This window comes from Rhodnius prolixus, unplaced genomic scaffold, assembly GCF_049639745.1.
Source record: "Rhodnius prolixus isolate KJV_2025 unplaced genomic scaffold, Rpr scaffold_4, whole genome shotgun sequence".
Classification (NCBI taxonomy): domain Eukaryota; kingdom Metazoa; phylum Arthropoda; class Insecta; order Hemiptera; family Reduviidae; genus Rhodnius; species Rhodnius prolixus.
This window is the reverse complement of record NW_027411614.1, coordinates 21171038-21198165: the sequence shown is the minus strand read 5'-3', so window position 1 is coordinate 21198165 and position 27128 is coordinate 21171038. Positions and strand designations below refer to the sequence as shown.

Genomic DNA, 27128 nt, shown 5'->3' with positions numbered 1-27128 from the left:
TTTAGTAGAAAGGGGATGAAAAAATACATAAAAATGACCTATCGCGTGCTCTTCATTCTCTTTGATAACAAGTTAAAAAATTGAAATATGATTAATACGTAAATACCAGATTTTGAAATAGCCTAGCACCTTTAATTTTAAAGATATCGAATTGCGGTTTCCGTTTTTTTTTATAACTTTTTATACTCTTTAAAACTATGTATATGAAAATGGGGGTCAACCGCGAACCCTCACTTTTGGTCGCGCGTCAGAAGCGTATTTGGGCAGAAATCTAAAATCAAGTCACATATTCTGAAACTAGAGGTGACGGGCAACAAATGTTTCCTCTACCATTTTTCGCTCAGATCAACCGTTTAAGCATGAAATGCATTTGAGCCGTCTTAAAATGAACACCCTGTATGTTACAATAAGTGATGTTGGTCAAAGAAATGTGGCTAAAATTGTTTAAATACACAACTTCTTTAAGAGATGTATTCATTAATCTGCATCTGAAAGGGATTGAATTGTAATGCCGTCAATTTTTGCATAAATTCTTTTTTCGAATGTAACCTCGATGTTTCTCAAATTTCTTAAACTGCTGATATTCAGTTCATTGTAATATATTTATGGCCAAAGCGTATTCTAAACAGGATTGTGATAAACGATCAAAGTTGTTGCAACTGAAACATTTGGGGCCGTTAATTTTATCTGGGCAATGCGACAGCAGTAACAGCGCTTGGACTAGTTATTCAATCATATTGTTTTTATTCGAATTGGAAGGATTTACTTCATCTTCTGGAAATAGATCTCTGAAAGGGAACTAATGAAAGTTGAATTCATTCTGAAAATAATTTTTTATTTTTCTTCTTACTCTGAGGAGAATATTGGTTAGTCTCCTCTGTTTTTTATATTTCGTGTGGACAGGTTCAACAACTATACTTACAACGTACTCAATACTTCCTGTTCTTTGGCTCTAATTACAAAAATAATCTATTAACTTCGCAAGGCTTAAAAACTAGAAGACTAAAAATAATAGTTTCTTGAAGAAGAAAAGGATACTCGTCGCTAAGTATAGAATTAAGAAATCTAGTTGTAAAGGTTGGTTTAAGAATGGACACTCCTTCTAACTGAAAAGGGTTAGCTAGATAACATCTCAGCAGAGTTCTTTCCGCTTTTACTTCTAATCTAGGTGAGGTCTGTTAATTGTAACTGATTAGAAATCTGTCAAGACTATCAATCCTAATTTCCTCAGATAACTTCCCACAATACTCACCTTATAGTTACTACTCTTCCCTCTTCCTCGTTTATATTAATTACTCTAATTTTCATTCCCCTAAATCCTTTCATAATTCATTTTGTACAGAAATTAGGTACAATTAAGTTCACTGTCATGACGTTGATTTGAGGTTCAGTTAAACAGAAAATTATTTAAAGTATTACAATTTTAATATTTTCATTATCTTTATAACTACTTAAGTTGCAAGAAAATCTTAAAATGAAACTTTTTCCCCTTTAGTTAATACAAACAAATTCGCAAGGATACGGCGCTTAACTGAAAGCTCACAATGAGGATTCCAAGCGAGAAGGGATGCTCTTCACAGAATGGACTCGAATGAGCAGAAAGAGAAACAGATACCTTTCCCAAGGGCAGATTTTGACCAAATAGAGGCCATAAAGCACTTAAAGTATTTGATAAGCGATAAGCTTTTTTTAAACTATTCGAATTCAATTGAGTTTTGAATTGGGTTAGCTTGAATATGCAAGTAGAGGAGCGGGGGCACCTTGAACAGTTTTAATTTCTCGCCAAATATTTACCTAAAACATGATTGGCAATTTTCTCCATATTTTGTGGTAGACCTGTTGTATAATTGACAGAGTTTCCGTTCGTTTTCATTGTTTGTAAAGTCCAGAATTGAGGAATGTTATATTTTGTAAGGTGGAAGTAAAATTTTTGGTGCAGCTTTGGAAGTGTATTGTGAAGATTGTAGTGGACAAGGTGTAAGTATTGTTAGTCCATATTAACAATTGGAATTCGTATTTTTAAACCTAGTATTTACAAAAGTCTAATTGCTTGCAAAAAGTGTTGGATATTATATTTTCTCTTATGGAAGGAGAGGGGGCACATTTCAACATCTCAGTTAGAATGTGCCCTACCGACCTGCAAGTTTGTGACTTTTTGTTGTTTAATCGCAGAGAAGGGGAAAGTGGTCCGAACCTACATTAAGAAGCGCAACAAACCGAATATTTTGTTTAAACTTCCTAAACCCACCACTTGAACTGAGTCATTCTTGATTTTTGAACTAGATTTCAGTGGTTTTAAAGAGAAAGTAATGTAGTAGTGAGAGAAATAACTGATAGAAGGTGTAGATTCAGAGTAAAGTAATATCATTTCTTTCTATTTTATATTGTGTTCAAAGCTACCCCAGTGGGGCAGATATTAACATTTGACACAAAAATTTTAAATCAAAAAATATAGATATGTATGTAAAGTACCAACTGTTTATTGATATAGATCTGTTCAGAAGACTTGAAAGTTGTAGAAAACAAAATAAAAAGGTTCAATAATACGATTCTGTGCATTCTGTAACAGAAAATGTAAATTCTGTTCAAATGTCTCTCCCCTAGTTGATCTTAATCTTCAAATGCGTGCATCAAACTATTTCTTACTCATATTTCTTTACTAGTTGTGACAAAAGCCATGTTTGTGGCGATTTCACTGGGACAAACAGATGAATAGTAGAACTTAAGTACCCTCAATTCTAACTCTTTTGAGTTACTTTTAGAATCCTTCAGCTCTTTTGTTTCCTAACAGCCTTAATTTGGACTATTGACTTCTGCGTTCTGTGTCCTGTGCAGTAACACTGGCCAATCTCTCTCCTAAATAATTTATTATTTAATTTCACTGTTAACAATTAATTTCGCAGCTTTTGGGCTACTCTTAGTATTTATATCTATAAATAAGCTGCAAAACTTTTTGCTTAAATAAAAATGTTAAAGGAATAAGGAAGAAAGGAAAAATAAAATTAACAAGCTAGCTGGAAGAATTGTGTAGGCTTGATGCTTTATTATAAGAGGTGCAGAAGAAAAATCGTTAAGCAAGCTGAAACCGACTACACGATTAGAGAAAAAGAAAATAATTATGATCCACATTAGGCAACAGAGAAAGTGATAAATTGCTTAAGAACCCCATAATAAATGATAATTGTTGTAAAACTACAAACATGAAGCGTATTGTATAACAGCCGACATATGTATGATGGAGTTCTTACAGTTTAAAAAGTTAGTATGTGTGCGCGTCTACTGTTTAATCAATACATATGTCGTGACATAAACAAGACAAAGGCTCAATTTTCTTCCTACATTACTAACTTCTCCATCTTGGTTATACCAAATTTTTCTTTCTTCACTATTTATTATAGTATGTAGCAAAATAATTTATAACTTTATAAAATTAATTATTGACAATTTTAAATTAATTTCGGTTAATATTTGCAGGAAGAGAAGAAGCTAATTCAAGCGATCGATTCCCAACAATTTAAGGTAACGAAATGATTACTGTAAGGTAAAATTTGTTAGTATTGAAGGTATTTGTAATATTTACAAAACTATCTAATCATTTTTAAGTTATAGCTTCACACAATGCTGTAGATCTGTTACATTTGCTTACCATTTAGTATTTATAATTTCTCTTTTTAAAACTGTCCGGTAGGACAGTTGTATAAGGGTTGATCGTCAAAAACTGCACGAAAAAGCGTAACGTTGAAAAACACCCAACTTTGACAATTTTTTTCTCTTTTTGTATAAAAGATAAAATTCCCAAATTTTCTTTAAAATAAAGGGCAAACCGTCCTTTATAACTTTAATTTTTTTGCAACAACCCAGAACTTATAGGTTTCGAGAAAAAAGATGCCGAAAATGAGCAAAAACCGCTTTTTCAAAAAATGTTCTTGTACTTCTTGTTGTTCTTCTTCTTCTTCTTTTTGTTACCTTTTTTGTAAACAACGTAGCGCCTAAACGCGTGAACCGATTTTCATGAATGAGGTGTCATTCGATTCGGAATTTTATGTAGATGTGCCTTTTTGGGGTCTCGACCCTGTACTTCGAATGGGAGAGGAGTTAGCCCCCTTTATGTAAGGCCCCCTCCAAAATTATTATTACTAATGGCCCGATTTTGATAAAATTTGGTAGGATGATAGGGTTAGGGCTCCCCTACGTAACATTAAAGCGGCGATCTGCTCTTACATTTATTAAGGGGAAGTATAGCAATCGTTTCAAATTATCGACACGTGAACCGATTTTCATGAATGAAGTGTCATTCCTAAAGAAGCATTAATAATAAACACTGTAAATCTTGGCCCGATTCTGATCATTAAAAATTTTAAAGACGCAGGAAGACAAAACTTTACATTTCAATTTGGGGAACTTAAAGCGGGTTTATACGGTTCACTTTTGGCGTTTATCGCGGATGTGAGAGATAGTCTGAAGTGTCTGAGATTAATGGCTGTAGTATTTTGTGTACTCAGCTTGTTGAGCATCAGATGTAGAGATGGTCCTTTAGTATTGGGTTTGTGTTGTGGTTGAGCATGGTTGATTTATATGTTTGGTTTATGGTATTGTTAAGACCCATAATCCTTGGAATATGTACTCTTCTTTAAGTATGTCTTGTGTAGAGTTGGTTTTATAGGGTAATTTTTGGCATTAATTTCCAAGATTCGAATCAAAATAACTGATTTTGACGCTACAGCTCTAAATTCTCACAAAGAGTTTGCTATGTGGTACAGGTCAAAGAGAATAACAAAAAACTTGTCATCATCATCTAGCTCTGCAAGCTCAAAACAAACAAGTTCAACAGCAGATAAAGAATGTTTAGATGCGTTCTTCGTACCAAAAATATTTGTCAGACAGCTAAGAAAATTGTTAAGTTCCAAAGTAAGATGATCAGGCGCTCTTAAATCTATATCATTGCATTATTGGGCTCAATTATCAGTAATTAGGGCACCACGGTAGCCGAGCGGTTAGAGGCGAGACCTGAGAAGCTAATATGTATTGTGGAACTGGGTTCGATTCCCAAGTCTTAGGCCTTGGATTTTATTTAATGGTTAATGAAAGAAATTTACAGTAAAGTATGTTTGCTAATCGCCTTCGTCCACGACACCTAATTGGTAGTTTGAGATTAAGCCCCGCCTGAAAAAATAGGCGATTACTTTACTTTTACTTATCAGTAATTAAAATCCAGTGAAATTTCAAAAAATAAAACAGACTTCGTAACATGAATTGCGAATCTCTTCCGATAAATGAACCATTCGTAAAAAGTAAACCTGAATTTAGGCACATCTATAAAAAAAAACCCTTGCCTGATCATATCGCCTAAAATTTGACAAAAAAAAATTATTTAGTACGTTCTTCAGGATCCAAATGTGAGACCTGAAATTTGTATATTTGTATTTAGGCTTCATGTTTGAAAATAAGCTCTGCATGAAATTACGGTAAAATTTATTTAATCATCACAAAATTTCTTATTAATAACAATATAAAATTTAAATTAAAAGTCTCGAAATATTGATTAATGTAATTCATGATTGGTGGTAGCAAAGACAATATAGGAGGAAATGGATAAAGAAGTTAAATGGAGAGCAGAAGGGTGGTCTAATAGTTACATTGTTTAGCGTTAATGACGATTGGAAACGAGGCACGTGCACCACCGCCTGCCGAAGTCGTTAATCGAATTGTCTCGGCTCTCTCAATTTTGCGACTATTATCGGTTCTGATGGAGTGGTTTGGATTGGTGATTCCATCAAAGACCTATACCACCTACCCACTATCTCGTTTACTTAAACTTTGTAAACTATGCATTAATGTTTAAAATGCAATTATTTACATAAATTTGTGCATAAACAATTACTTTATAAATTTATCTGCCTAAATTATAAAATTTGATAGTATAATTCGATCAAAGTATACAGTCTAAATCTCATTAAGAAATTAATTTATGTAGACTAGAACTGCTTCACTAATTCATTACGTTACTCTTAATTCGTACTGGTATTTCGAATATTCAGCGAACTTGCATCATTCTCGATTCCTTTGCACGGACTGAGGCCATCATGATAAGATTAATTATCAATTATAACCGAAGAATAAGATATTTTAGTCTGAAATTTTGCTGATAAATTTGTCTTTGATTCTTTAAAACTTCAGGGCCAACATCAGTGCTATAATTTCTTTCAGCTTTAATTTTCTTGCTATATAATATTCTATTATACAACTATAATATATTAAAGCATTTTAATGTCTATGCTTTTATATTTATTGTTACATTCATTTAATTTATTTTTTCAGAATAATTTGTTTTTCCTACGATCTTGCAGAAAACATAAATATGAATATATAGGTTTCGTGATTGTAAATTATTCAATTAAGGATTCAAAATTGGCGAGGAATCGGTCAAATATACATTTTAACATTTTACAGCCATTAGCCAACAACCAGTATAATGTCAAAAAAATTCGTTAGAACTTAAAGGGAAATTGGACAAATTCATCATACCAGAACAGCATTTACTTTATTTATTTTTATTTTTATATTGCTGATTTTCTATGTTACTGATTCTCTAAATTGTTTGTATTTTTGTATTTGTAATATCCAGGCCCTGAAGAGGACAATATATTTGTCGAAACGTTGGGAAAAAGACGAGTTGTTGTTTTTATTTGGACCGATTCCTCGCTAATTTTGAATCCTTAATTAGAAAACATAAAATTATTTAAGGTGCAAAAAAAATAAGTTGTTTTAAATTTCTCGTAAAAGTAAAAAGTATATCTGCTAATACAATATCTAATGTCGACTTATGTTTTCTCTTACTGGTTAAGGTAAATATGGTGGTTATAAAAAGTTATCGAAATTGAGTTTGTCACCCGGAAATATCCGTTTTTGAAAAAAGTAGTGCGTGAAAATTCAAAAAAAATGTGTGTTTGTGAAATTGTGTTGTTTACAAAACTTTTCAAAAAATAATCCAAGAAGATGACCTTTATTATATTGATTTGGTCCTACTTCAGGACCTTACTGACTATTACAATGCCACGTCCAGAAAACCTTACTAAATGGATTTTCCACTTTTCTGGCATTCTGTCTCTGAATTGTCTCTGAACGATTGTCTCTGAAATTTTCTCTAAATTGATGTAAATCAATTTTATTTGAACAATTATTCCAGCTATAATTCTTTTTATAGCATTCTTAGGACTGTTGGAAATAGGATCCCTCAAAGGTGAGCACATACTCTTCTTAGAATCCTTTCAGATTCAGGGATTTATTCGTTATTCGAGAAATGAAAGGCTAGCTAATAGGGATCTGCCTGGCACAAATAGATCTTTGAGGTCACAGTGCATAGTCGTTACGTTAAAATTGATATCGATATAATATGCACTATTATTATCTAGATAATGCGTTGGATCTCTTTCACTGTCAAAGTGCTGCTGTACTGAGAAAAAGAATTTCACAACCTTATTAACAAATATAAAAATAAATGTGTCAGTGAGGATATTGATTTCATTCTCAACTCCAGATACAACTGTTCATACAGATCTTTAGCTACACTCGGATTACCAGAGCCATATCTGGATTGGAAAGTCAATATTAAAAAAGTGAGAGTGGTAGTGCAATTAAGTCTGTGCAATTTGTCCAAGGCAAGGTTCTATATTAATGACACCTATTTTGAATTTGATGACAACAATCTTTGCCTCCATTTGTAACTCTTTTTCTCCTGATTCAGTTGTTCATTCCTTTATTGAATGTACCTCACTTACCCATTAGAAGTCATTTTCTTAACGCGTATCAGTCTTCAAATGATTCTATTACATGATAAGTTTCTCAAGTTGTTAGATCATGTGAACCAAATTAATGATATTTACAATTTTATGTACCAAGCTCTGAAGCTCAGAAGTCCTCTGCTACCGGAGTGATAACTGTTGAGTAATTTATGTATAACTAATTGAGTTATTGTTCACTTATGTATGTCAATGAGTTATGTTTTAGTTTTCCATTTTTGTAACTCATAAAGAATAGTTTCATTTCCTTTATTTTACTACTGCATTAATGTAATGTTATTTTACTTTTTAGCATTGTTGTTACAACTCCCAGCTAAAGGTATTTACCTATAAGCTCGTAAATAAATAAAAAAAATAAAATTATTATCTAGACTAGATAATGCTAGTAAGAATTTCAATTGTTTTTAAATTTGTCAGTTTGACACAATGGGTGAGTTATAACTCTGTAAATTGGAGCTGGAAAAAGTCGAGTGGGCGTTCACACGTGATTCTGTATTTGATTATTAATTAAAGACGTAATTAAAACAATAAACTTTATAACGTTTCCAGGTAATAAACAGAAGCATTATGTAGATTATGAGTGAAAAAATAAAATAAAATTGAGAATAAATACGGTACAATAAATCTAATATAAATCTAACAATATGGATTATTGATGAGTATACTCGTACAGTAAAGGAGAGAACAGGTTTAGTAAGTGGCAGTCCCCATAGACATAGTCATGCGATTTATAACAAGTTATTTCTATTTTTATTTTATATTACTGCTTCTAGAATGCATTCTCTATTATTTTACTAACCTCACTTTTTTTATTAATTTAGTTTTAATACATTTTTTGCCAACCTTTCGATCTTATACACCTTAATTTTAAAGAAAAAATAGTTCTATATTGTATACAAAAAACAGTAACAACATTAAAAATTGAAACCTCCTAGTTAAAATTAAAGCCTAAGGCCCAGGTGATACAATATTAATAATAAAACATTTTTACAGTTTTGAAAAAAAGGCACGTATATGTATTATTTACTCTCTCATGATTTATAAAAGCAGGTATAAATAAGTAAAACCAATTTTCAAGCAGTTTTTAACGTCCAACTTCCAATTAGATGTCAGAGACACTAGCAAACATTGTTTACTATTAAATTCTCATAAACCATTAAATAAAATCCAAGGGCCTAGTCCGGGAATCGAACCTACTAACCAACAGTACATGTTACATATTATCTTTGCGAACCTCGCCTCTATCCACTCAGCTATCGTGGCGTGTGCTACGTATTCTGAAACGTTTCAATATTGAAAAGTAAACCAGAATTTTTTGAGCCTATAAAAGCTTGTTTTTTTTTTAAAAAAAAAAAAGAAGAAATTCAACAATGAATATCCAGTCTAAACTTCTAACAAAAATAATCAGAAAGCTCTTATTCTGAATTTCTCCTTGCAGCTTAAATTTGTGATGTTGGTTTTTATGAGAATGTCTGCAGAGATAGTAAACTTTCTCACACAACTTCTTCGTCTTATTATTTAAAATTTAAAGCTAATCTTCCCAGTTCAGTAATTGAATATGAATGTAGTTTACTCTTTAGCAATTTAATGAATATTTCATTTCGACATTCTAGGGTGTAAAGTGAAAACAAAAAAATTGATTTTGCGAAATTTTTCTAAGTATAAGAAATTCTGCTACCGTTTTTACAATTGTCAAAGCCCACAAATTTAAATCGTAGCACGATAGCAGTCGTTTTCTTCGACATAAAAACTACATTACAGCGACTATTGTCTTACAAAAAAGACAACTTGACTAAGTTTAGCAGCTGAGAAAAAATGGAACATAAGAATAAATAGTATACATATTTTTACGAAACCCTGACATAGCAGGGAACATGAACTAAACATCTTTCGAAGAGAAAACACGCTACCTCAGTCTTCATTTAGACCGCCGACTAGCTTGGAACCATTATACTAGAAATAAAAGACACGACCTTGGACAACAAAGTTCCTGGACGGAAAATATAACAACAACATAGTACTATCTACAAAACATTAGATTGACTTTTATGACATAAAGTTTATTGGGATTCTATCAAACCTACCAACCTGTATACCATTACTGATGCATGACTCTATGTCTCAAACCTCCATCTTACATACTGACCTAAAAAAATCTGACCGACAAAATCAAAACTAAAAAAAATAAAGTTCCACACTTCAAACTTGCAAGGAGACTGAATAGTAAGTGGCGCCGAAGACTAAATTATACCCAGACCGTACAGGAAATCGCTGGTTTCTTCTCATACACGTCGATCAAGTCAACAGACTTTGTAGTCTCAATGGCAATTATTGTAATCCATAATTGCCAATAATAATAACTTCATAATAATATATTATTATTACTATTATTATTGTTATTGAACATCTAAAATGAGATCATATTGAATTTTCGTAATAGAAAATTTGTAAACATAAAATCTTTATAATGAAATCAAGAAAATAAATAAACACCTCGATATTGAAGTTAAAAACATGTGAACACTACTAACGCTATATTATCAGTTCTGTGTGCTGTTTGAAACCTTCACTACCATGCAACTAACGTGCTTCATAAAACCCTAATTGTTTTTCTTTTATTTCCTATTTTAATTAATATCTGTAATTTACTTTTATGATTTAATAAATTTTATAAATTTAGTAGTTAGTTTAAAAAAAAAAAATTGAAAATAATATCCGAATAAGCAAAAATTAAACTTAATAATTTTAGACTTGTGGAACACTAACATTGAATCAATATTTGTTGAAAGTCACGAGGTCAGATGGTGTCAAATGAAATATAGTCTAGCGATAACAAAGGTCTTATCATTAATTTTAAGTTGAAAAAATATTCTTCATTGATAATAATTTTAATGAAGCTGTTTTATTTTCTTCTGGTTTAAAAATTAACTGAAAAATAAAGTCCGAGAGAGTTTGTGGTTCGCTAATTAGATGTGTGCAGAATGTTATGTTCTTTTAATTATTTCTCTTTCTTTTCCTTTGGATAACACAAGATAAGTACTCTTTATCTTGAAAAAATATAAAATCTTTAGCAGGAAATTTGGTAATTAAAGGTGAATAATTTTACTTCTATTGGAGGAAAGCATGTGGTTTTATACCATTAAATGGTTATTTCTCATGTGGTTAATGTTTGGAAATACTTTTTCAAGATTGCCTAATTGTGCGGAGAAGGCTAACTCCTAAGGCTACAGGGGACAGCCAGCGTGGTGCCTCCAACATTAAAGAGGGATCACCTTTTAGACATGCGTATCGGGAAATTGGGAAAACCGTTAACGGGTAAAAAACTGGTGTCACTTTTATTAATTGTTAGACAGTTAAATAGATTATAAATAAGTTTTTATAATTTGAAAAAATATTACTGAATCATATACTTACATTGCATATTTTCTGCATGTGTAACATGTAGTCCGATAAAGAAATATGAGAGTACAGTAAAAAGCGAAAATTGTAAGAGGGAGGCTTCACGGCCTCCGCTCGACAGCGGGGGCATCCCTTTACAATTGTAAACGACAACGTCAGGGCTTATTCCACTCAAACATTTCTAATAAGTGATTTTATTCCATTTTAAAGAAACACATTAAAGAAGAAATTCTTTATTTAACTATCTCTTTCTACATTCAATTTAAAGTTTCTTCTTTAAAAGAACATCTTAACAAACAATAACAACAGTATTGATAAGAATGATAATTCAAACAGACGGCACACGTCATGTGAACAACCCGGGCCGGCTCGTCTCTGACAATCTCCGGCCGCACGCGCTCATATTGATCACGCGGCTGTTCGCTCGCCAAGGGATGTACCGCGCAAGCGCCTACATCAACGCCGTCCAACACCTCTTCTAAATACTAAAATATCTCTCTTTATCCAACTTCTTCCTCGCCATCGATATCATTTACAATCAAAATTGCAATAACACACACTACTGAAAAGGATTTAAAAATGTATACCCTTCAATTACAAAATACATCGGATAAATGCAAATATAAACCGTACTCTCTGCTCTTCTAATTTTTTTTTTTTTTTTTTAATTTTATTATCATTTATCATGAATTTAAACGAAAATTCTTTGTCCATTCCATTAAAAGATCATGGTCTTCAGTGCTAGGTCCTGCGAGCCAAAAGTTGGTGACATATCTCCAGTCCGGAGTGGGTCTTAGCTACCCACTCGGTCTTTTCCCGTTTGTTCCTTTCTAACGTTTTCTTCTATCTTATTGAGAGCTTCAGTTCTTTCAAATCTTTCTCCAGATCTTGAAGCCAGCTTTTTCGTGGTCGTTCTCTATTTTGAATATTGACGAATAAGCTTACCAGTACTTTGCGTTGTACGCGACAAATTATGTACCACTTGGCGCTGGAATTCTAAATGACTTTATTTTTTGTACGTTACATTAATGGAGTTAATCTAATTCTTAACTTTTTTTTAAAGTAAAAAAATCATTATACAATATTTTGAGTTCGCTATGTATTCTAATTTCTTCTACCTCCAATATAAGAGACAAGTCTATATTCTTCGTCAATATACTCTACGCTTTTTGGGGTAACAGAACTGTTCATATTGATTCCAATTTGTTAACTTCTTGAAGAACTTAATAACATATCTCTTAAAAAAAATCAAATGGTCATGGACTCTTTTCTGGACATGACAATCCACTCAGAATCTCTTATTCATTAGCTCCTTACTGATGTTAGAGGCCACACTGGTGCCTTCGCGATGGAGATCAGTCTAGAAATACTTCTTGAAGGAGTAATCTACCATGCATCTTTAGATACTTTATTTACTTGCGGCAGAAGTAAATGTTTGCCATTTTAAATTTCAGACTGTATAAAAAGAACAAGTTGAGAATACTGTTTTTGTTTAGTTATTAAATCAAATGATTTATTACTCTCCATTACTTTGTTAGCATTATGACTAATTAAGCCCTACTGGACATGAAAACTGCAGAACTCAGAGTTCTTTGTACCCTCCAAACGTAGTGCACAACAAACTCTGTTCACCCTTCATACCTTCGTTACTAACCCTGAATTACATTCATGTTAAAGAATAGCGAACCGCTGGTGCAAGTCCAGTAATTAGTTCTACTAAGTTCCTTTGATTCTTTCAACGACAGTTAATCATTTCGAACGAATCTCTAGGCTATTAACATCCTGTATAAATCTCTCAACAGTTTGTAAGAATTTGTAAGAAGTAGATTTCTTCTGTTTGGTGCTTCGACTCCACTGACGTGACCGTCTCGCACTACATTTACGTACTGACTCTATACTGATTTATTCACCTCTTATGATGTTCGAAAGTTCGAAACCGCTGACGGATACAATAAACATGTGTGCTTTGACGGACAAAAAGATAAAAATATATATTATCATTTTGGACATAAAGTTTTGACTAATACGGCTTTGGGTTTCAATATCAGCAGTTACTAACTACGATCAAATCTAACCGTTTTAATCTACCTATTAAAGTCAGATTTAGTTTGTAGAATGAATAATTCCGGAAGTCATTTCACAAATTTATTAATTAAATAGTGTAATTATGATTTGCGAATGAAGCAATTATAATGGACTAATAATAATTGTGGAAAAAATAATTAAATTACGCGTTATAAAATAATGTACGAGGGGGTACCAAAAAAAAACCGAAATTATTTTTTAAAAGCTATTTATTTACAAATTTTTTACAGAACAACCTTATCCCCTTCAAAATACTCTCCATTACAACTAATACATTTGTCCCACCGGTGCTTCCACTGTTCGAAACATTTTTTGTAGTCATCTTTAGAAATGGCTGACAGCTCCTTCTTCGTTTTTTTCTTGACCTCTTCAATGTTGTCAAATCGGTGTCCTTTCATGCCCTTTTTCATGCGTGGAAATAAGAAAAAGTCGCACGGAGCCAGGTCAGGCGAGTAAGGTGCGTGGGGCAGCGGAACCATGCCATTTTTAGCCAAAAACTGTGTAACAGAGATGGCTGTGTGTGCAGGTGCATTGTCGTGGTGGAAGAACCAGTCTCCTGTTTGCCACAAATCGGGTCTTTTTTGGTGAACACTATTGCGCAATCTTTTCAAAACTTCCAAATACAAGGTTTGATTGACGGTCTGACCTGGGGGGGACAAACTCTGAATGGACTACGCCTTTGGCATCAAAAAAGAAAAAATCAGCATTGTTTTGATGTTTGACTTGACTTGACGACATTTTTTTGGTCGGGGTGAAGATGACGTCTTCCATTGGCTCGACTGTTGCTTTGTTTCTGGGTCATAACCATAGCACCATGACTCATCACCAGTAATTGACAGAAAGTCTGCATCAGTTTCAAGCTGTTGTTTCAAAGCACGACATGTTTCAACTCGATGTTCTTTTTGATTGTCAGTCAGAACTCGAGGAACAAACTTGGCAGCAACCCTTTTCATCCCCAAATCTTCCGTTAAAATTCGCTGAACCGAGCTCCAAGATAACCCACTACTCTCTGACAGTTGATCAATTGTCTGTCGACGGTCTGTGAACAACATTTTCGTCGATTCGGGCAGTTGATGGACGTCCAGAACGAGGTTTGTCATCAATCGACATGTCGCCATTTTTAAACCGATTAAACCACTCGTATACTTGAGTTTTTCCCATAGCGTCATCTTTGTAAGCTGTTTTCAACATTAAAACACTTTCAGCAGCATTTTTGCCGAGTAGAAAACAAAATTTCAGAGCTGCACGTTGTTCACTTAAACTTGCCATCATAAAAAACGAAAAAAGAACAAAACAGCGCTGGTAAAAACAATCACTACAGAACAAGCTAGGCAGACAACACAGGCAGGACTGAACTGGCAAGGAATTGCGCTATACACGTCTAGCGGCAGAAATGCGTACTACATAAGCTCCATGCACGGCAACGCAATTCCGGTTATTTTTGGGTACCCCCTCGTACAAAATTTAATGGCAGTTTTTGTATACATTCTTTTGCAAAAATAAGTAAATAATTAATAATAAAGTAAATAACATTTAGATGAAGATGGTTCTTCTATTGGTTTGATAGATGAAAAAAGGACCCATAACAGAGCAAGGCGCTTAATAGCAGGCCGTAAAACATTGATCTAGTCTTGTAATTGAGTCTGGTTCAGCCGTGATTCTTTAATTCTCAGACATAAAGCAGATGTAAGCAATGTTTGAACATAACGATGAAAATAAAATTAAACTATGAAAGTAATTATTACTTTTACGTAAATTTAATTGGAATAGAAATTCGAAATTCTCTTGAGAAGGAAATAGAATAATTCTTCTTACATTCATGTTTAATACATTTCTTTTAAAAATTTAATTTCCTTAACTATGTTCACTGTATGATGGATGGCAAGGTTAAGTTGCTCAGATCCCTCAGGTACTTCGAATGACCAGGCAAGACTATGCTTAAAAAAAAACTTGAAATCTGACAGGCCCTTTATCAACTACCGTCAGAAAAAAACTTAAGTTTACAAAATAATGTATTGAGACCTTTAAAAGGCATACATAGATGATATTAAAGATCACATTGACGAGGAGAGTAATGAATGACCATTGCCGAGATAATACAAATCGTGCAAATGAAACATGAGTTTAGTTTGCAGTAAATTAAAGGAATCTGCTATACTTAGGAAACTTCATGAGTAACGACAAATATTTCTTGACGTAGAATTGCAAAAAAAAAAAAACAAACAAAAAAAACAATGTAAAACTGAGTCATTAACATTTTGGTTGACAAAACCGATAATAGTTTCGAGGGTGCTAACTACATCACTATACATTAAAACTAGTAAACTACATCAATCAGAAAGACCCCAAACTAAATGATTACTACAAGGATAATTACCAACGTTCGAACCATCAATGCCAAACAATTTCTTTCGTAAATATTTAAGATTTTGTACTGATCATTTTGTTGGTTAATGAGTTCATGAAATTAAAAAAATAAATCGTTGAAGTCATTCCCACGAAAAAGATGAAAAGCTGAAAAAAAATTTCCAGTTACGGACAACACTATTACCGGACAGAGAGCTGTAAGAAGTCCGAGTAAAAGATAATCTGTGACGCGGCAGCTAGATTAGTACATAATTTGCAAAATAATAAAAAATTGTTTCTCAAATTTTGCATTCTAGTATTAACTTTACTACTATTACTAGTATTAACTTTTATGTCCTGTTTATTTAATAAAACTTATCAGGTAATTACATTATCTCATTCTTTTGCCTTTTTTGATTCTAAGACATTTTTCGAAAATGAATGTCCTACAACCAAACCAACCAGGAAATTTTATGGAATTGAATGGAAGGATATGCAGAATAAATGATAAATGTTCCATGTTTGTTTCATAAATTCAAAAGGGGACCCAAATATAGAAAAAAATGTAGTTCAGGTAGACCAGGATACTATGACTAGAACTATGCATTCTGTACCGAGCAAACTTCCTAGTCCAACTATCATCTGATCTGGGGTTGTCCCAATCAACAATCCGGCACCTTAAGAACGGTAATGCAAAAAAAGCCTATACATAGGTGCTTCGCCAGCTAATAAATTATATGCTCAACGTCGGAATATGCCTGGAAAATCTATTGGATCGTTTCCAACCATCAAATAGCCACATGAAATAAAAAGTTAAAAACATAAAATAAAGTAGTGGGAAACTTTTTATCCGGGCCATATATGTAAAAATGAAACCGTAGAACAAAATGTATTACAGAGTCGCGCTATAAATGATATGGGCCCCCTCCTTACGTTGTAACAAAAACTTAAGTACCTTTACCAAAAAGATCCTTAGATTAAAAACAAATATTTAACAAGAGTAATGGCATAACGGAAATTGTCTTTCAATAATGACTCAAATTATAACATTATGATATTGTTATAACAAATGAGAAAAAAACTAATATTCAAACTTGTTGCAACTTACAAGTAACAGCGAGGGAGGTTATAATGGCTGCATTAAAACGGAAAGTGGTTAGATTAACAAAACGAAGTGAGGTGCAGCCGCACTTTGGGATCTATCCTTCATTCTTCTTTAGATGTAGTTTAGAGCTGTTGTTGTTCAGCTAATAAGAAGTGATGGTTCTGTTGATGGAACTAAATCGAAGCAGTATCGAGGAAGCTCACAAAAGAAACGTTACTTTAGGTTAGTAGTTGCATAATTTCATTCTGTTATTTAGAAGATAATATATGTTATCAGTTTTTATGATTATAATTGATACAGATGCTGGGTGACTGCATGGATACAAAAATTATTTCGCTCTCTAATTGTTACTGGTTTGTATTAATTGGAATACAACGAGGAGTTTAAGGAGAAATCTCGCTTAATTGGAAATATTGCATTGATAAATTGGTGTAATAACTCAATGTTCATTATTGATATTTTTCACTTGAACCTACTTAATATTCCAATAGCACTAAACAAACTGTTACGTATGATTATAAATCTGAGTGCAGAATACACGTTTACCTGTTTTATTCCATCAAAACTAGCTGCACATTCATCTAACAGATCATATACTTTAGCGTGCATCATTGCTTTCTGCAATCGTTTCCACTGGGTCATTATTACTCTTGATTGTACTAAAGGAGAGAATAAAGCAATAACTTGCATCAAGTCATAAATACTAATGGGTTGAAGCAAGATTTTCAAGAATGTCTAAGAATACTCAGCGACTTAAAACACTTAATATTAAAATTTACGGTCTTTAGAGAGCTTCTTGTAGAGAACTGGAAGTTGCCAGAATATTTATTAGTTAGGTATACATTAATATTGGAGATGGGTTAACTTATCGTTCTTAAAACTTAGTAAATTCTTATCTGTTCCTGTTACATACTGAAAAGTTTTATTTCTGCGGCCTAGCAGATTCATATACAGTTTCAAAACCAGCTTAAAATGCGGGACATGCAGATAAATATCGCTCAGAGTGTGAAATAAATTAAATTTGCGCAGAAGGCCTGTATCTGTATCAGGAGAGTAGGGAGGTTCAGTTATGCTAAGTGGAACGAAATTAAGTACCTTAAAAATGGAAATATTGAATATTTATTAATGCAGATATTGACAGTTGGATGTTAAATAGTGCACTATAGTTACAGTTATATCGGCAAAAGAGAGCTACTGCAGTGTTGGTTTGATGCTCTGTTTCGGATTAGAGATATAGAAGACGGCATAATGCTCGTAATGAGTTAGAGCAAACTCAGAATCTAAAAGGATCAAGTGAGAATAAATTTTTATATTCTTGTTTAAAAGCTGATCGCTGCTTTTAATTTACTTAATCCGATCAGCAGAGAAATTTACTGATTTATTTGGCAAGAAAATGATTAATGTTTGAAGCAATGTAATAAATCAATCAATATTTCTTTTACAGATTAGATCGATCTCTGCTTAAGATGTGCTGATACTACAACTATGTGCAGAAGTGTTGAAGGCGACCAGAGTAGATTAGATGCTGCAATATCTAAGAGATTATGTAAGATTGCGGTTATAGTTGTGTTATCAGTTTAAAAAGACCCCGCAAATACTACAGGCGAAGAGCTGTATAAACGTAGTGAATGTGATTGCAATTGTCAACTAGCTGTTTAAAAATACATATGATAATACCTACTGGCATGAAATTTATTGAATGTACGAGGGTCGTTTGAAAAGTCCGTGCAAAAATAAAAACTACTTAATTTTTTGGGGTAAACCTTTTTTATTTTTCAACATAGTCTCCTTTTAGGCATATACACTTCGTCCAACGCTGCTCTAGTTTGTTGATCCTTTCCGAATAATAGGATTTGTCCAAGTCTGAAAAATAGCCATTCGTTTCTGCAATCACCTCGTTTGAATAAAATCTTTTTCCCGCCAGCCATTTCTTCATATTGGGGAACAAATAGTAGTCCGAGGGAGCCAAGTCTGGAGAATAGGGGGGATGTGAAACGAGTTGGAACCCTATTTCCATTAATTTTGCGACCACAACTGCTGAGGTGTGAGCTGGTGCGTTGTCGTGATGGAAAAGGACTTTTTTGTGGGCCAATCGTGGGAGTTTTTCTTGCAGCTCGGTTTTCAAACGGTCCAATAACGATGAATAATATGCACCTGTAATAGTTTTACCCTTTTCCAGATAGTCGATGAGGATTATTCCTTGCGAATCGCAAAAGACGGTCGCCATAATCTTTCCGGCCGAAGGAACGGTCTTCGCCTTTTTTGGCGCAGATTCCCCCTTGGTAACCCATTGTTTAGATGTTCTTTGGTCTCAGGAGTGTAGTGATGTATCCATGTTACATCCACAGTGACGAAACGACGCTTAAAGTCCTGCGGATTCTTCTGGAACAGCTGCAAACCGTCCTTGCAACACTTCACACGATTTCGTTTTTGGTCAAGCGTGAGCAATCGCGGCACCCATCTTGCGGATAGCTTTGTCATATCCAAATGTTGATGCAAAATATTATGTACCCGTTCATTCGAGATGCCCACAGCACTAGCAATCTCACGCACCTTCACTCTTCTGTCATCCATCACCATATCATGGATTTTATCAATGATTTCTGGAGTAGTAACCTCAACAGGGCGTCCAGAACGTTCAGCGTCACTTGTGCCCATATGGCCACTCCGAAAATTTTGAAACCACTTATAAACTGTTCTAATCGAAGGTGCAGAGTCACCATAATGTTTATCAAGCTTCTCTTTAGTCTCCTGAGACGTTTTGCCTTTCATAAAGTAGTGTTTAATCAACACACGAAATTCTTTTTCGTCCATTTTTTGAAAATCACTCGACTTCCTCGATTCAAACGAATGCCAAACACAAAGAAATAGACCGATCTGGCTGAAACTTGGCGTGTGTTCTTCCAAGAGATGCTACTAACTAAACATAACCTCGATACGCGCCAGTGGTGCTATCTCTCTGACTTTGCACGGACTTTTCAAACGACCCTCGTACCTACTGGCGAAAAAACATGAAATTTATTGAATGTAATTTCTATTGTAAGCAAGCTGAGGTTTAAAAATTCATTAGATTACTTCAAATTAAATTACATTCTGTCGAACAGCTACTTTGGAAGTATGTATGAGGATTTATTTAAATGTAATGATGTGATGTGATTACAGTTGTTTAAAAGTTGTATGTTTCCAACGACATGTAAGAATATATTCTGGCAAAAAGCCGTTGGAATCTAGTGAATGTGATTTACTAGTCGTTGTAAACGTGCTGTAACTTAGAAAAGACATGAGGGACAAAGAAAATGTAGACAAAATACGTGGCAGAATTAGTGAATGCTGTTACAGTTGACTTACTCTTCATAACTTGCTCTAAATATAATTTATTGCAAATGTAATGAGTTTGTAAGTTTTCAATCAACATGAAAAAATAAAACCTATCCGAGAATGAATTTGCTTGATTTTTTCCAGTAATTTCAATATTTTTCTTTAAATTAGTCTATAAGTTAAAATAAATTAAATGTTTAAATAAGTTAAAAGAAAAAAAAATTGAATGATAAACACTCATTACATGTGATTAATTCTAGAAATTCTAGGTTTTTATGTGGTCATTTTTTGAAAAATCTTTCTGAGTATTTCAAGCAATCTTATGTGTTTGTATGGCAGAGAGAAAGTACAGAGTATGTACGCTAAAGTTTCGCCCATTTTATTCCTTTAATTTAAAGGAATCCTTTATAAAGTTTAAAATTTATGTTAATGTGAATTGTACGCAGTAATGTGTCGTGTATCATAGTTTAATTGACTTTCAGATGTGCCACATCACTAAGAATTTTAACAGTGCAACTAAGCAATTATTTTTCCTTAACTAATATCAATGTTTTTTGTATTCTTCACAAATGTTGACTCTATATGGTCCTTTTCAGCCTTCATATACTTTCAAAGATCTCCATGTCTGAAGTTTTTGATCGTTGTGCTAAATCATGATCTCGACTAAGTTTCTAACCACTTTTTGGATGAAATGAAAGTAAACCTTGTTAGACATCCTACCTTGGATCCTCTGAAACAACCCTATTGACAGTCAAACAGTTCAAAGCCTCCAATCATGATGCCGCCGAACATCCTTCTAGGGAGAACAGCCTGGACGGTAGTACCACCATTTTTCTACTCCACACCCAAACTTCTTCTCAGACCAAATGTTTTTATTTTTATTTATCTGAACAAATTAATATAGTCCTCCTTATACTTCATTGCGAAATTGAAGCAAGTTCATGTGGTGTTCGTTTTTAAATTCCTCAAAAACCTGCTTCGCTGAGGCTTGGTCAACGATTGTGGAACTGACACTTGTAAGTCATCAATTTCTCTCAAGACTAAGTTGTAATAATGTCACTAGAAGAGCCTCAAACTGCAGAGACTAATGGTTTTATGAAATTTTTGTTTGTACTGGTTTTTTAATGTTTTAAGCTACTATCTCAATTTTTTTTCCAATTTTTGCTATTAACCACATTAGCAGTGATATTTGTGAGCAATTTAACGACAGGATAGCTCTAGAATATTTTGTGTGAAAGGTTCATATCGCAATATTATTTAACAGAATCAAATCGTGAGATTATTAGTGGTTACGATTGCAAATGATTAGAACATACCTTCATAGACAAACATTATGTTGCAAATATACAAAATATTGCAGTACCCTTTCTAATGTTAACTAACGTAAGTATTCACTCGAACAAGCTTACTCAAGTGGCTAAAGTTACAACATATTGTGTTTACTTAAATGATTAAAATCTGATCGAATTTATATGTGACTTACTCCTGTTTGAAACCTAGAAATTTGAGTGACACGCATTGTTCATGAATGACGCAAGAATAGACAACGCACGCTGCGTTTACTTTGCGTGCGCTCTGGTAGCTTCTTGTTTGCGCCTATAATCGAGCCTGACTGTATAATAGTCTACATTACTGTAAAATTAAATGGTGTATGGATGTAAATTGGTAAGTTGTTGATGCAGGTTGCTGAATTATGTCAGCATTTGGAATTTTGTTCGACTGTGGAAAGTCGTTTGTAAAGTGAAAAGGAGTGTCGCAAAGAAGAGGTATTTTGGAGCTAGCGATTGCCGAACACCTTCAGCCCCTGATAAATCTAATCTAATTCTATAATTAATTTTTGTTTTTCTTGGGCTTGAAAATGTCACCTTGTAGTTGTAGGAAAAGCAATTCATTAAAAAAAAAAAGATGGTGAGACTTCCTCGTATTACTATACTCTAAAAAAACTAACAGTTTTTAAAACCTCTAATTTTGAAACATATTTAATTATTCCTAACATTATCCAATTTGTTTACTCATATTGCACAGAAATAACAATCACTATTTCAACCATCTCTTCTTAAAAATTTCTTTTCTACAAAAATTATTCGAATAAAAGTTTTGGATTTACGACCATATAGTATAAGAAGTTTACTATAGAAAACATTTTCGAAGAAGTCTGTGTAAATTCCATTAGCAAAGAGGATCTTCCTGTTACGGAATTTTATCCATCCAGTTTTCATAGAAGTACGCTTAATCAAACTGTATACAAATTTAAAGCTATCCGCCAAGACGCCGGCCGGATAGGTAGGCCGGAGCCCCCTACAAGAATGGGATGATAAAAATATGTAGATTCTAGGGGATTAGCGAGAAAGATAATTGAATTGAATTAACTTTAAGTTTATATTAAGAAGAAAACATTAACTGACGAGTAGCTCGCTTAGAAAATTTCTAAAACTCATTTATACTCTAAATGCTGTAAACAATATCCACTACGACTGATTCAGTAATTTATTCAAATATTACTTTTTATTTATTAGAAATAAATTAATTTAAATTAGTTTTCACATTTTTATAAAATGCCTCTTAAAACTTCTTCTGAGTCATAAATGTTTACTCTTGCTAATTAGTCTGTTAAAGATACAGTTTTTCCGATCACCGCTAACTGATAGCTTCGGCTAGTGCTTGGAACAAGTGACCGTCGAACAGGTTATGTTATATGTCGTCCGTACTTTTAATAGGAAGGTTATAAAGTTAATTTAATTCGTACATTCATGAACTGTGATAAAATATAAACTAGTGTAAAAAGGACTTTACAACTATGGCAGCCTCACGTGAAAGGCGTAGTAATGCAGGAAACAAATTAGCTAAATTGTTGAATGAAGAAGAGGAAGATGATTTTTACAAAACTACCTATGGTGGGTTTCAAGAAGAAGAAAATGACGATGATTACAAGTAAGGATATAAAGAAATATATTATTGTTTGTAAATTAAATGGTGATTGATCAATGTTGTTATTAAAGGTCTGAAGAAGAGGGAGAAGATGTTGTAGATTCTGACTTTAGTATAGACGAAAATGATGAAGTTGTTTCTGATCATGAAGAAGATGGGAAAAAGACTCAAAAAAATGTTATTAGAAAAGTATATAAGGTTAGAATCAGCCTTGTTTTTATAGTTTTAGATTTCATTTTAATTTTTACATAGAATATAATAACAAACAAATGGCATTGTTTCTTACCCATTATTATATAACAAAGAATATATCTAGTCTTGATGTCTATAATTGCTGGGGTCCAGATTAGCACCTCAATTATTCTTAAAAATTATTTCTCTGGCATTTCTTTTAACTATTTTAATCAATATCTAATCAAATTGTGGAATTTTTCCAAAGAGGTGGAAAATCAAATTTCTTTAAGCATTTATTTAAGTCTGGTGATACTCCAAAAATTAAAAGCTACAAAACGATTTGTTTACAATTAAGATATTACCATTCAATATTTTAGTAATATGAAAGAGCAGTGAATTTTATCTTTCTATGTCTTACGCTTTTAAGATCATTGCGTTCCTTTTTTTTTTTAGTTTTATTTTAAATATTTATGAAAAAAAAGCGGATTTTGCGATCTGGTCATTTATCTATAATAGTGATAGTTATTTAATCATTACTTCCTGATGCAGGATCCAAAACCCTTAAAAAGGAAGAGGGAATCCAAACCGAAGGAAAAAGAGGTAGAAAGAGCAAAAAAAGTAAGGAGGTCTAGTAGTAAACAATTTTTCCCTTCAGGTAAGATTGATTTAATATGGAAAAAAATTTGCATATATTCTGTTATTCATATACCCAAACTATCTGCTTAAGATATCAGATATTTTTAGTATGTGCTTATATCAATTTTATTGAATTGTAACTTTCTATTTTTACTCCTTGAGAGCAGAAGTCCTGTGTTTACGGCAAATTTTTGTGAGGGAATAGATTTTTTAGAAGCATGAAAATATTAGTTTTTAAAAACCAAACCGCAGAGAATGAAGGGTTAAAACATGTTCACAAGGCTACTAGGCATTTTAAATAATATTTATAATTACTTAATCCTCTAGGGATTCTAAATGTCTCAAAAGGCAGTTATAACTAAGAATTTATGGCTCTGATGACCTCGTAGTTGGAAAATTGTGGCAAGGGAGATTTGGAAGTTTCCTTCCAGTTGAGAAATTCAATTTCCAATTATTTTTTGCTTTGAAAAAATGCATATTTTTTCTCCAAAATTAGTTTCTCAAACGTTTTTCAAATTCTTTACAGAAAGTATGTAATTAGTTTTCTCATACTGCTGCTATTAATATTCTGACTTAACAGTTACCTACAGAAAGAGAGAATCTTTAAAGTTGGTGTTGAACATGTGAGATTTTTACTTTGTTGTTTGCAGTTAGGACACGATTCGTAAGTTTTTGCTGCATTAAAAGCGTTTTTTTTTTTTTTAATTTCCATGTTCAGTATAAGCTACCTTCTGCTGTCTGCTGCATTTTTGTTTTTAGATTTTCTCTCATACTATCCCCTTCTCTTTACGTATCCATAAAATAGAAGATTTCGAAAAATTGACTTCCGGGGAAGTAAAAATATTCAGTGATTAATTAATTTGTTTTTAATTTTCTTGTAATTAATTTGTTTTTAATTTTCTTGTAATTAATTTGTTTAGAAAGGAAATCTATTAGAAAGTCGACAGCAGTTAAATCTGCAGCTACCGCCCAAAGAATAAAAGAAAGAACTGCCCAAGGAAAGAGAAGGAAAATTGTAAGGTCAGAAGACGTTTGGAAACCGACTCAGGAAGAACTTTTGGAAGAAGCTAAAATTACTGAGGAAGAAAATCTTAAATCGTTAGGTTTGTTTGACGTGCAAAATATCTCAGGAAAAACGTTGACGAGAAGTTATTCATTCTAATAATTACAAAATATTTTGTTGTTTCAGAAAAATATTATAAACTAGAACTTGAGAAGAAAAAGAGCAGGGTTGTAAAAAAAACATTCACCGGCCCCGTAGTGCGATATTATTCAGTATCTATGCCTCTAATTACTGAACTTGAGGACACGATTGAAGCGGAGAGCGAAAAGTACGGTAGTTACGCAGTATACTCGTACTGTCTTAAACATACTTATTCTAATTGGGTTATTTCATATTATTGAAATGTTTGTAGGTCAACTGCCGATAAAGATTTAGATAAAAAAGATGAAATAAAAAAAGAACCCGAAAATACAATATTTTCGGGAAATACTTCTATAGAAATTGATTCTAATGGATTTGTAGTTAATCCTCCTGACATAGAATCTGAAGTTGAAATAAGTTCCCAAGTTGAAACTGAAGTTACAACAGCCGAAGAAAAGTTACTAGATGAAAAAGAAAGTGAGAAGTGTATAGCAACTCCAGAAAATCTGGGTAGAGGACGTTATGAGAGAACGTTTATTACTTTTAGTGATGAATCAACATTTAGAAAAGCATTTCCAGAAAGAAAACCTCCAAAACCAAGAGAACCTAGACTTTGCCCAATTACCAGGTAGATCAGTTTTTTATTAATTAATCAAAAAATTACACTGGATTTTATTTTTGCCAGTTATTTTCTGTTTTTTCTGCACAAGTTTTTATATGATCAGGTGAATTAGAAATTGCTCCAGCAATATTAATTTGTTGAAAAATGAGTTATATTAGATCCGCAGTGCTGGATAATATTGCTGATTTTATCAGACACGAGTTTATTGTATTCCTGTCCGGTTTCAGACAATCTATCTCAATGGTAGTTTTATCAATGAAGTCGAATTCTCCAAACTTCATAACCACTGTTGGTTGATGAGAGTCTAAACCTTGTCAGGAATGCTACAAAAATGCGTGCTCCTACGGAAAAAAACGTTAACATTATTTGTCCAATAAATTAATGTTCATAGAATATGTTTGTATTTTAAATTAAACTTCTGTTTTAATTGACCAGGTTACCAGCAAAATATGTGGATCCAAGAACTGAATGTGCGTTTAGAAATGTTCGCGCCTTTAAAGTTATAAGAGAAGCCTATTATACACAAATAGACTCTAAAGTGGCACGTGGTGCGACCGACGGTTTAGATCCAGCTGAGTTAGAAAAATGGATACCATACCGTGCTAAAGTGAACAGTCAAAAAGCAGCACAAACAACGACAAGAATTCGCTTAGATCCTGCCAGCTTACACCTTGCTCAAATTAAGGTGTGACAAATGTTGCCGGGCGTTTCTACGCCCACAACAGGCGCTTCAGCAGCGCATCCTACAGGCACCGTCTTGCATGTTCTCCAGTAGACTGTAGTTTGGCCAAACATATTCTTTTCCTTGCTGAACACAAACAATTCAACATGTTGTAAATAGAAATAGGCAGCTTAGCGAACAGATGACAGTTACATTAAATTGTTTTTAATCATAAATTTTCTAATTTATGAAAAATTGAAAAGTAGTAAAAAGTATAAATATGTAATGTGTAAAACCATTGTACAAAAACGACGATTCTAATGTAAGTGGTGGCAGATTTTTTTTTTTTTTTTTATTGAACCTGCATGTAATCTATCACTTGTACTTTGTAGTTTTGCTTTTTTGTTTGAGTGATTAAGGGGCTGATTTGTAGAAATTAACTGCGGTTGTAAGAATATACTTTATATGTGAGTATCACCATTTTAATTTCTTTGAATCGCGTGCGTTAGTTTCTAAAAATGAGGATTACGGTCTGCATGTTGTTCATTTCCAGGTTTGGACGAGGTGTGAACGAACACTATTATGTTGATTGGTTTATTCAGCATTAAATATATCTGGTACTTAGTGTTTTTGTTTGCTTTTGGAGTTGTTCCTTGATGTCGTAAAATAAAATTATTAAATACTTTCAAGTGTTACCAGCTGTTTTTAATGCTATCTGACTTACATTATTTAAAGATGTAGTTCGTTTTTCTGGAACTTTCTTGGTTCTATTCGGATACACTTGCATATCTAAAGTAGTTTGCTGATTTTATATATATACATATATATATATGTAGATCACTTACTTTCATTTTATTTTTTTACTTCTGTTTAAATGTGATAATCTAGTTCTAGCCTTCCACGTTTGAATA

At 33.0% G+C, this 27128-nt stretch overlaps 2 protein-coding genes and 1 long non-coding RNA gene across 5 annotated transcripts in view; 2 read left to right on the top strand and 1 right to left on the bottom strand.

Annotated features, from left to right (window-relative positions):
- LOC141456073 (clavesin-1-like) overlaps positions 1-11618 on the bottom strand; it is a 497988-nt gene extending 486370 nt beyond the window's left edge. For 2 of the 3 annotated variants that reach the window (XR_012459571.1, XR_012459572.1), the window contains exon 1: positions 11214-11618. The gene's annotated coding sequence lies outside the window, so the exon portion shown is untranslated. The remainder of the gene's footprint in view (positions 1-11213) is intronic. The other variant, XR_012459573.1, reaches the window with a different exon arrangement.
- A 5198-nt stretch (positions 11619-16816) lies between these two features.
- Positions 16817-18734, top strand: LOC141456067 (uncharacterized). The gene is made up of 3 exons (XR_012459570.1): positions 16817-16956; positions 17901-18027; positions 18179-18734. It is a non-coding gene; the product is annotated as an uncharacterized lncRNA (long non-coding RNA).
- A 3977-nt stretch (positions 18735-22711) lies between these two features.
- On the top strand, positions 22712-26545 carry YL-1 (Vacuolar protein sorting-associated protein YL-1). Its single transcript, XM_074131671.1, has 7 exons — positions 22712-22983; positions 23052-23178; positions 23704-23809; positions 24711-24893; positions 24980-25121; positions 25206-25562; positions 25992-26545. Exons 1-7 carry the CDS (start codon positions 22850-22852, stop codon positions 26245-26247), a joined length of 1305 nt encoding a protein of 434 aa, XP_073987772.1. The 5' UTR covers positions 22712-22849; the 3' UTR covers positions 26248-26545.
- The last annotated feature ends 583 nt before the right edge of the window (positions 26546-27128 follow it).